The 10,729-nt window shown below is 46.8% G+C and overlaps 1 protein-coding gene across 5 annotated transcripts in view; it reads left to right on the forward strand.

The window, feature by feature from the left end:
* Window positions 1–10,725, forward strand: part of rev3l (REV3 like, DNA directed polymerase zeta catalytic subunit) — a 76,043-nt gene extending 65,318 nt beyond the window's left edge. For all 5 annotated transcript variants that reach the window (XM_072362820.1, XM_072362822.1, XM_072362821.1 and 2 more), the window contains 7 exons: window positions 2,244–2,353; window positions 4,397–4,511; window positions 7,338–7,475; window positions 7,693–7,883; window positions 8,216–8,462; window positions 9,092–9,307; window positions 10,064–10,725. In XM_072362820.1, the coding sequence (XP_072218921.1) occupies window positions 2,244–2,353; window positions 4,397–4,511; window positions 7,338–7,475; window positions 7,693–7,883; window positions 8,216–8,462; window positions 9,092–9,307; window positions 10,064–10,204 (1,158 nt within the window). In that variant the 3' untranslated portion in view covers window positions 10,205–10,725. The remainder of the gene's footprint in view (window positions 1–2,243; window positions 2,354–4,396; window positions 4,512–7,337; window positions 7,476–7,692; window positions 7,884–8,215; window positions 8,463–9,091; window positions 9,308–10,063) is intronic.
* The last annotated feature ends 4 nt before the right edge of the window (window positions 10,726–10,729 follow it).

Genomic DNA, 10,729 nt, shown 5'->3' on the forward strand with positions numbered 1-10,729 from the left:
TCTGTGCTTGTCCTGTTGGATCTCAGTGCTGCATTTGATACGATCGATCACAGCATTCTGTTACAGAGACTTGAACATGTTATTGGGATTAAAGGAACCGCATTAGGCTGGTTTAAGTCATATTTATCTGATAGATTCCAGTTTGTTCTTGTAAATGAAGAATCTTCCTCACATGTTGGCGTAAGTCATGGAGTTCCTCAGGGTTCTGTGCTTGGACCGATTCTTTTTACTTTATACATGCTTCCATTAGGTAACATTATCAGACAGCATGGCATAAATTTCCATTGTTATGCTGATGATACTCAGCTGTACTTATCTATGAAACCAGATGAAACCAATAGGTTGGTCAGACTACAAGCCTGTCTTAAAGACATACAGACCTGGATGACTCAGAACTGTCTGCTTTTAAATTCAGACAAAACTGAAGTTGTTCTCTTTGGACCTGAGCGCTTCAGGGAGAAATTGTCTAGTTATATAGTTACTCTAGATGGTATTTCCTTGGCTTCTAGTTCTACAGTGAGGAACCTTGGAGTTATTTTTGACCAGAATTTATCATTTGACGCACATATAAAACTGGTTTCTAGGACTGCCTTCTTTCACCTTCGTAATATTGCTAAAATCAGGAACATCCTGTCTCAGGGTGATGCAGAGAAACTAGTTCATGCATTTGTTACTTCAAGATTGGACTACTGTAATTCCTTATTATTGGGCTGTCCCACATATTCTCTGAAAAGCCTCCAGCTGATCCAAAATGCTGCAGCCAGAGTTCTGATGAGAACTAACAGGAGAGATCATGTTTCTCCAGTTTTAGCTTCTCTTCATTGGCTCCCTGTTAAATTCAGAATAGAATTTAAGATTCTTCTTCTCACATATAAAGTTCTTAATGACCGAGCTCCATCATATCTTAAAGATTTAATTGTAAGGTATTTTCCTGACAGAGCACTTCGCTCCCAAACTGCAGGTTTACTTGTTGTTCCCAGAGTTTCTAAAAGTAGAATGGGAGGCAGAGCCTTCAGTTATCAGGCCCCTCTCTTGTGGAATAAGCTGCCAATAAATGTCTGGGAAGCAGGCACCCTTTCCACTTTTAAGATTAGGCTTAAAACTTTCCTTTTCGATAAAGCTTATAGTTAGGGATGGCTCAGGTAATCCTGAAACATCCCATAGTTAAGCTGCTATAGGCTTAGACTGCTGGGGGGCCTCATCTGTCACACCTTTCCTCACTTTGCTCTCTTTCCCCCTGTTTAATTTCACAATTGATTTTATGTACATGTAACATTATTGTGGTTATTAACCTATGTTTCCCTGTTCCAACAGATATCCTTTGAATGGTGTTATGGTGTTTTTCCCCCCTCTTTTCCCTCTTTTCTGTCTTCTCAAACCCCAGCTGGTCGAGGCGGATGGCCACCCTTCCTGAGTCTGGTTCTGCCAGAGGTTTCTTCCTGGTTCTGGTTCTGCCAGAGGTTTCTTCCTGTTAAAGGGAGTCGTTCCTTTCCACAGTCTCTCAGGCTCAGGACGGGAGATTGGACTGAAGACAACTTTCGGTCCAATCTGTTGGTTTCCTTAGCTAGGATATTAATTTTTTTAATTGGCTCTATATGAATTAATTGGATTATGATTACAATGAATTGAATTCCAATTGGCTTGAATTGGACTATATTATTTAAGTGCCTTGAGATGACAATTGTTGTAATCTGGCGCTATATAAATAAAATTGAATTGAATTGAATTGTGAAAGGAGAGGAGAAAATGAATTTTCCCACCCCAGTGTTTAGCCAGCTTGGCCATTTCAAATGAGATGCTGTAATATTCTGTACTTGGCAGTGATAGTCCCATCTAATTTTTTGGGGTGACAGAGTTTGTCTGAGGTAATTCTGGGTTTTATCATATCTAAGTAACAACTGTGCATTTATATCATTTGGGGGGCTATAACAATCTTTATTGTGTTTCCAGATATTTGATTCCTTTGGGTGTCCATTTGAAGTTGAATTAACACAATAAATTAGGAGAACAAGCTGAAGATACTGCATGGCCTCTGACGTGTGCCAGTAACCAGAGTCTGCCATGTTATTCTGCTGTTCTGTGCCACTGAAATATTAGCAGGAAAACATGGTTGGCAGCTTTGATTGCAACACTCACCATATTTTACTATTTAGTGTTTGGAAGGAGCAGAATGGTTGAAACACCTCATAGATACTGTAGTTCAGACTGACATTACATTATCTCTTTAAATCTATTGTCTCTAGGTGGGAGACAGCATAGTCCACAAAGCCAGAGAGACCCTGGAAAGAGCCATCAAGATGGTCAATGACACTAAGAAATGGGGAGCTCGTGTTGTGTATGGAGACACCGACAGGTAAGCAGTATCCGTACATTTTTCCCACTTTGGAAATCTGTGGCTTTGTTGTATCGGCTTTACAAGTGAATTTGCTTCACATTCACTGATCTATTTCTCAGTATCAGAAGAGCTAAACTTTGGTTATAAGCTGTATGACTTCAGCTTGGGAGACCAAAAAAGAGCTAAATGCAGAAATGGACAGATAATCAGTTAGTCAAGTCAAATTTATTTGTAGCACATTTAATGTACAAAACAATTCAAAGTGCTTTACATAAAATAAAAGCATTGCAGCGGGGAGCGGAAGAAGCATTACAAATACGTAAAAGAATAGAAATAAGATTAAATCAAAATTATTATTATTATAAAATTATAGTGTTCAGATCTCTTAGTCCTGGTTAAAACTCAAGCAGCAGTGTTCTGGATGAGCTGCAGATGTTTAAAGCTCTTTGGGGGAAGTCCAGTTAAAAGACCGTTACAGTAATGGAGTCTACTGGAGATGAATGCATGGATGAGTTTCTCCTGGTCTTTTTGGGAGAGAAAACCTTTAATTCTGATGATGTTTCTGAGTTGGTAAAAAGCTGCCTTGGTGACAGCTTTGATGTGGTGCTGAAAGTCAGATCTGAGTCTATCAACACTCCATGGTTACGAACTTGGTCTGTGATTGTAAGGGCCCGAGTCTCAAGATATTTACCAACGCTGACCCTCTTCTCTTTGCTACCAAACAGAATGATCTCAGTTTTGTCTTCATTTAATTGTAGAAAATTCTCTCTCATCCAGGAGTTTATTTCCTCCAGACACTGACACAGTACGTCTGCTGGGCTGCAGTCGTCTGGTGACAGAGACACATAAAGCTGTGTATCGTCTGCATAACTGTGATAATTGATGTTAAAGTTCTGCAATATCTGACCCAAAGGGAGCAGATACAAGTTAAACAGAAGAGGTCCAATAATTGACCCCTGGGGGACTCCACAAGTCATGGCCACTCGCTCAGATTCATAGCTGCCAATTGTAACAAAATAACTCCGGCCTTCTTCTAAATAGGACCTGAACCAGTTAAGGACCGCTCCAGAAAGTCCAACCCAGTTTTCCAGCCTGTTCAACAGGATTCTGTGATCTACAGTATCAAATACAGCGCTGAGATCCAATAGAACCAGGACTGAACTATAACCAGAATCAGTATTCAACCTGATGTCGTTTTAACACTTTGAACAGAGCCGTTTCAGTGCTGTGATGACGTCAGAAGCATTGTGTTATGTGTTATATGTTGTTATGTGAGTCACAGTTGGTTTGTCAGTGGTCAGAGTCTATGGATAAACCTGACACTAACAGACTGAAGGACATTTGCATACAAAAGGAAGAGCGTACACTATATTTCCAAAAGTCTTCACCCATCCAAATAATTAAATTCAGGTGTTCCCATCACATGGCCACAGGTGTATAAATCCAAGCACCTCAGCATGCAAGCTTCTGTCCAACATCAGTGTCTGACCTCACAAATGTGCTTCTGGAAGACTGGTGAGAAATTCCCATAAACACACTCCTAAACCTTGTGGAAAGCTTTCCCAGAAGAGTTGAAGCTGTTATAGCTGCAAAGGGTGGGCCGACGTCATATTAAACCCTATGGATTAAGAATGGGATGTTACTGAAGTTCATATGCGTGTAAAGGCAGATGAGCCAATACTTTTGGAAATATAGTGCATGTGATGAATTGGATCATTTAAAAACATGATTGAAAATTAGGCTGATGTTGGAGAAAAAGCATTTTAGTAGCTTTTCTTTTTTACTGGGTGATACTTTCTGTTCTGACTGATGGGAGAAAATGCTAAGAAGAGATGTTTGAGGAACGCTCAGATTTATTACATCACCCTTTCAACAGGTTCTGAAAGCTCTTCACAGATTCTTTTAGGTCTGTCCAACTCAACACTAAGTCATGGAAATGTAGCGCTTTTCCTTGGACAGCTGTCGGCAGTGAAAGGTCATCACTGTAAACTGAAGATATAAAAACGTAAAAAAGTCCTGAGGTGACGGTTTCTGATCACATTCCTAATGTTCTTTTCTCAGCATGTTTGTTCTACTGAAGGGAGCCACCAAAGAGCAGGCCTTCAAGATCGGCCACGAGATTGCTGAGGCAGTGACTGCAACCAACCCAAAGCCGGTCAAGCTCAAGTTTGAGAAGGTAAAGCTTCATCTGCCACAGCAACACACGCACACACACACACACACACCAGCAGAAGCAGCTGCAGCAGCAGCTTCAGCAGCTTCAGCAGCAGCAGCTTCAGCAGCAGCAGCTTCAGCAGCAGCAGCAGCTTCAGCAGCAGCAGCAGCTTCAGCAGCAGCAGCAGCAGCTTCAGCAGCTTCAGCAGCAGCAGCAGCTTCAGCAGCTTCAGCAGCGGCAGCTTCAGCAGCAGCAGCAGCTTCAGCAGCAGCAGCAGCTTCAGCAGCAGCAGCAGCAGCTGCCTCTCTGTGGGGTCTGTGGGAAGCATTCAGATTTGCATCATTCAGTGCTAAATGGACTTTTTCTCGCTCTCAACATATTTACAGGTAGCTTTTCAGCAGCTTAGGTGGAGATTCTTGCCAGGGAGGGCAAAAAAACACCCGTCTGAGCCAACCACACTGTGTGAAGCATATATAGCAGAGCATTACAACTCATTTATAGTGTAACATCATGGTGCAAATGTTTTGTTGTGCCGCTCACCCCCACCCTAAACACAAGCGCACGCTAATGCACACTGCATGCACGCACACACACTGCACGCACACACATGCACGCACACACACTGCATGCACGCACATACACTGCATGCACACACATGCACGCACACACACTGCACGCACACACATGCACGCACACACATGCACGCACGCACGCACACAGCCACTTGACGGAATGGCTATTGTCACCATGTGAGCTAGCGTCACAGGTAACTGGCCACACACTCATCCTGCAAAGCAGCGCACGAACAGCGGCCTCAGCTCTATGTCAGCGTTACCTTAGCGACCGCCCCAGCTATCCCTTTCACAAAAACAGGACAGCTGCTCACGGCGGTGCAGCTGCATTGGACCGTCGACATTGACGCCACCTAAATAAGCTTCATAAAAATGGAATTGCAAAGCAGGTTTCTAACTTTCTGAGTACTCAAGCTAATGGTGATTCTAATAATAGTAGGTGGAAAAAGATGGCTTTACACTGCCAAAAGGTTTTGAGGGGAATTCGGACAAAGCAGGCTGCTTGGAGCTGCTCGAAGTTAGCCTGCTGCTGCTGCTTCTGCTTCTGCTGCTGATGCTGCTGCTGCTCCTGCTGCTTCTGCTGCTGCTGCTGCTTCTGCTGCTGCTGCTGCTGCTGCTTCTGCTGCTGCTGCTGCTTCTGCTGCTGCTTCTGCTGCTGCTGCTGCTGCTGCTTCTGCTGCTTCTGCTGCTGCTGCTTCTGCTGCTGATGCTGATGCTGCTGCTGCTCCTGCTGCTTCTGCTGCTGCTGCTGCTGCTGCTTCTGCTGCTGCTTCTGCTGCTTCTGCTGCTGCTTCTGCTGCTTCTGCTGCTGCTTCTGCTGCTGCTGCTGCTGCTGCTGCTGCTGCTGCTTCTGCTGCTGCTGCTGCTGCTTCTGCTGCTGCTGCTGCTGCTTCTGCTGCTGCTGCTGCTGCTTCTGCTGCTGCTGCTGCTGTTGCTGCTGCTGCTGCTGCTGCTGCTGCTGCATCTGCTGCTGCTTCTGCTGCTGCTGCTGCTTCTGCTGCTGCTGCTGCTGCTGCTTCTGCTGCTGCTTCTGCTGCTGCTGCTGCTGCTGCTGCTGCTTCTGCTGCTGCTGCTGCTATTGCTGCTGCTGTTGCTGCTGCTGTTGCTGCTGCTGTTGCTGCTGCTTCTGCTGCTGCTTCTGCTGCTGCTGCTGCTGCTGCTTCTGCTGCTGCTGCTGCTGCTGCTGCTTCTGCTGCTGCTTCTGCTGCTGCTGCTGCTGCTGCTTCTGCTGCTGCTGCTGTTGCTGCTGCTGTTGCTGCTGCTTCTGCTGCTGCTTCTGCTGCTGCTTCTGCTGCTGCTTCTGCTGCTGCTGCTGCTGCTTCTGCTGCTGCTTCTGCTGCTGCTGCTGCTGCTGCTTCTGCTGCTGCTTCTGCTGCTGCTGCTGTTGCTGCTGCTGCTGCTGTTGCTGCTGCTGCTGCTGTTGCTGCTGCTGCTGCTGCTGCTGCTGCTGCTGTTGCTGCTGCTGTTGCTGCTTCTGCTGCTGCTGCTGTTGCTGCTGCTGTTGCTGCTGCTGCTGCTTCTGCTGCTGCTTCTGCTGCTGCTTCTGCTGCTGCTGCTGCTGCTGCTTCTGCTGCTGCTTCTGCTGCTGCTGCTGTTGCTGCTGCTGCTGCTGCTGCTGCTGCTGCTGCTGCTGCTGCTGCTGCTGCTGCTGCTGCTGCTGCTGCTGTTGCTGCTGCTGCTGCTGCTGCTGCTGCTGCTTCTGCTGCTGCTTCTGCTGCTGCTTCTGCTGCTGCTTCTGCTGCTGCTTCTGCTGCTTCTGCTTCTGCTGCTGCTGCTGCTTCTGTTGCTGCTTCTGCTGCTGCTTCTGCTGCTGATGCTGCTGCTGCTTCTGCTTCTGCTGCTGCTGCTGCTGCTGCTGCTGAAGGTGCTGCTGAAGCTTCTCACTTTTAAAACGTTTAAAAAACCTCCTCATATCCATATCGTTTTATTGTCATAGTTTGTAGATTAGTAGGTTTATCACATTATGACGAGGCTGGCAGAATGGCTGCAGGAGAGATGAATGAATGAAAGACGATAGTCCCACCACTCAAGCACCAAAAATGAATTTATTTTTTATATTTTTAATGGTTAAATTACTTCTGATATATTTACTGTCGCTGTGTGTTTTATGTCACTTTATGTCAATATTTATATGTTCTTTTCATTATATTATATTTTTTCAAATGAATTTGGGAACACAGTAATGAACTCTTTTGACCACCAGGGGGACAATGCCCTCCTGCAAACTCCACGATGCTTTTCAGTATCAGACTGTGTGTGTGTGTCTACCTCCCAGGTGTACCTGCCCTGCGTGCTGCAGACAAAGAAGCGTTATGTGGGTTATATGTACGAGAATCCTGACCAAAAGGAGCCCGTGTTTGACGCCAAAGGGATAGAAACAGTGCGCCGCGACGGATGCCCTGCTGTTTCCAAGGTAACCGGCTGTCCGTCCGCTCCCCCCCTCCCTCCCTCCACTGTCGCTGTTACTCTGCACCAATCACAGCCATGTCAGATTTGTCATGTGCTCCTTCCAGTTCTGATTAAAAACACCACAAGTTACTCTTATGTTGGCAGTTTTGCTTCAGATGAATCCTACTTAAGACTTATCTTTATTATTTCTGCATCTTCTGACTCCCCCCGCTGCGTCTCAGATTCTGGAGCGGTCCATTAAGTTGCTGTTTGAGACACGGGACATCAGTCAGGTGAAGCAGTTTGTGCAGCGTCAGTGTGTGAAAGTCTTAGATGGCCGGGCCAGCATGCAGGACCTAACCTTTGCCAAGGAGTACCGGGGCAGCGGCTCGTATCGGCCCGGAGCCTGTGTTCCAGCACTGGAGCTGACCAGGTGAGAGTGTGTGTGTGTGTGTGTGTGCACTACTAAAGAGCAGCATAGAGTGAAAGAGTGTGCTGTCAGCTACAGTTACAGTCCTCAGTGTGAGTCCAATTACTGTTATTACAGTCTTCATTGTCTGGCTGCGGGAGCCTGCTGTACAGTACCTGAATCTGTTGCTAGGCAACCCAGGTTTTAATGGGAAATAAAAAATCTGATTTTATAGTCGCAGTATCAGTCATTCATGTGATTTAGAGACAGAATAAACAGATTTATGTGTAAGTTTTTAATAATTCCCACACAGGGGGCCTCCACGCCATCAGCTGTTTGCATTTGTTTGTTCTCAGACGCATGATGGCACATGACCGTCGGCTGGAGCCGCGCGTGGGTGAGCGAGTGCCCTACGTGATCGTGTATGGGACGCCTGGCGTTCCCCTCATTCAGCTGGTCCGCTGGCCCATGGAGGTGCTGCAGGACCCCAGCCTGCGCCTCAATGCCACCTACTACATCACCAAGCAGATCCTGCCACCACTGGCCAGAATGTTGCAGCTGGTTGGAGTGGATGTGTTCGGCTGGTACCAGGAGCTCCCCAGGGTGAGACGGAGGAGTTTCACTCCATATGATTTCACCTCTGCCGTTTAGAAGCAGTGAGAGATAATAAATGACATCAAAGCTGAAAACATGCTTGATTTCTGCCAAAGGGAAAAGTTGTTTTGTTCTAATATTTCCTTTCTATGAATATATTATTGTATTAAATGACTTTAACAGTCTGCTTTATCTTCACCATTGGAGCACAGTTATGAGGGTCTGTGTTTGACTGATGGTGGCAGAGCTCCTGTTCTTCAGAGCCGACAGGTCCCAGCTTCCATTCTGTAAAGCAGACTGGGTGGACTCTGTTTTTCCCTCAGTGGAGAGAGAACAAAGGCTGAGGAGCAGGATGCTTCCTGCTCAGGGTCCAGTCTTTTTGTGTTGCTGGGGTCAGATGGAGCACTGCTGCCATCTGCTGGCCCAACTGCCCACCACCCTCAGAGTCATTGTTCCAGTTCCACTTTGAAAAGACTTCACCAACAATGACAAATATCCCAGTGAACAGGGCTTTCCTCGCTAACAGCCGTGGTTTCGCAGTAGCTGGTGTACTGAGCAGCCTCTCCTGCTGCTACACCCTGTAAAGCACTGGTGTTTGCAGCTGTGGTCATGAGTGATTGCTCCTTGTCCCTCTGCAGATCCAGAAGGCCTCCTGCTCCTCTGTGGTGGGTGGAGAGGAAGTCGGGCGGAAGGGAACCATTTCCCAGTATTTCACCACACTCCACTGCCCCGTCTGTGATGAGCTGACCCAGCTGGGTGTGTGCTCGCGGTGCCGCACTGAGCCCCAGCGAGTTGCTGTGACACTCTACCAGGACATGAGACGATGGGAGAGTCAGCAGGACCACCTGCTGAAGGTGAGAGCCTGGGCGGGCGGGGGGATCAGAACTCTGCACAACAGTCGTAGAAGACATACATATCCTCCCCTTAAAGAGTAGTTTGTAGTCCATCCTCATTGTGTGTTGTTCTGGACCGTGTTTGACCTCCAGGGTGGTTGTGAAGTCACAGCATTAGCTAACATTTAAGGCTGAGCACATGCTAACCAAGACAAAACAAAAAAGGGTGTCCATCTTTCTGTTCTGTAGCTTGGGTTTGAGTAGAAGTGGGTGAGTGCGTAATGAAGAAGTCGGAGGGGGGGATTCAACAAATCTAATGTTGGTGTAGATTCTCAGCCATCAGGGCTCAGGCTAATCCCAGGAGCCTGAATGGAAGGCCACCTGACTACTCTGGGTTTTTAAAGGTGTTTCAGCCCTCAACCAAAGGTTTCTTCAGGCCAGAAAGAGTCGATGAGGTCACACATGAGTAATTAAACAATTTTATGTGACACCAGAGAAGAAGAAATGATTGTGTTAGACTAAAAGTGGACTTTAAAACACACATTAACATGTTGGTCCAAAAGCTCAGGTGCAGCTTACACAGCTGAAACTGCTGGTCAGAGCTGAAGAAGCCATTCAGAATGCAGGAAGTCAAGTTGTCTTCTCTTCAAGCTTCAAACCTCATAGGTCTTCTGGGGGCTGAGCTCAGTGACGTCATAAAGACTTCCCACACCCTGCAGTCAGTGTATTTTGTGCTAAATGTTAGCGCCACCTCAGGAGTGATGTGTTTGTGTTCAGATCTGTAGGAACTGTAGCGGCTGTGCTGAGCGCCAGGTGCCCTGTGTGTCCCTGGACTGCCCCGTCCTCTACAAGCTGTCCCGGGTCAACAGACAGCTCTCCAAGGCCCCCTACCTCCGACAGCTGCTGGAGCAGTTCTGATTGGCTCCTGAATGCTGGCGCTCTCTGCTGATTTGGTGCTAATCGCTGCCCCCCACCCCCACCCCTTCAGTGTTTGTCCATTCAGTTGTAATAGTTTCAATGGTGCTTGGACTGAACCCTGCTGGGTTTTTCATGTGTCTTGTTAACTTTTATCTGTTTTCTCTCTTTCTGCGCGTGCACAGTCTGCTCAGAGCCTTCTGCATGGAGGCGCTGTGTGCCAGCGTGCTCGTTTATCCTCATTAGCTGCTAACGGCTGAGTGAAACTGACACCTGAAACAGCTACGGAGCGAGTGCTGTCCAATCAGGAATGTGTGTGTGCAGAGTAGCAGTCGCTGGTTTCTTACACACAGTTTGCATTCAAACCACTAACTGACTTTTATATGGAAAAGAGCTTCTGACACATCCATGTGGAATCTTACTGAGCATTGAAAGAAAACTCTGCCCATGAATACAATCAAATATTTGAATGCATTCTTTTAAAAGGGTGCCATTTCTTTCAGTTTCTTCGGACCTCGATTGTACCGA

This window comes from Leuresthes tenuis, unplaced genomic scaffold, assembly GCF_036924035.1.
Source record: "Leuresthes tenuis unplaced genomic scaffold, fLeuTen1.0.hap1 SCAF_13, whole genome shotgun sequence".
NCBI classification, from domain to species: domain Eukaryota; kingdom Metazoa; phylum Chordata; class Actinopteri; order Atheriniformes; family Atherinopsidae; genus Leuresthes; species Leuresthes tenuis.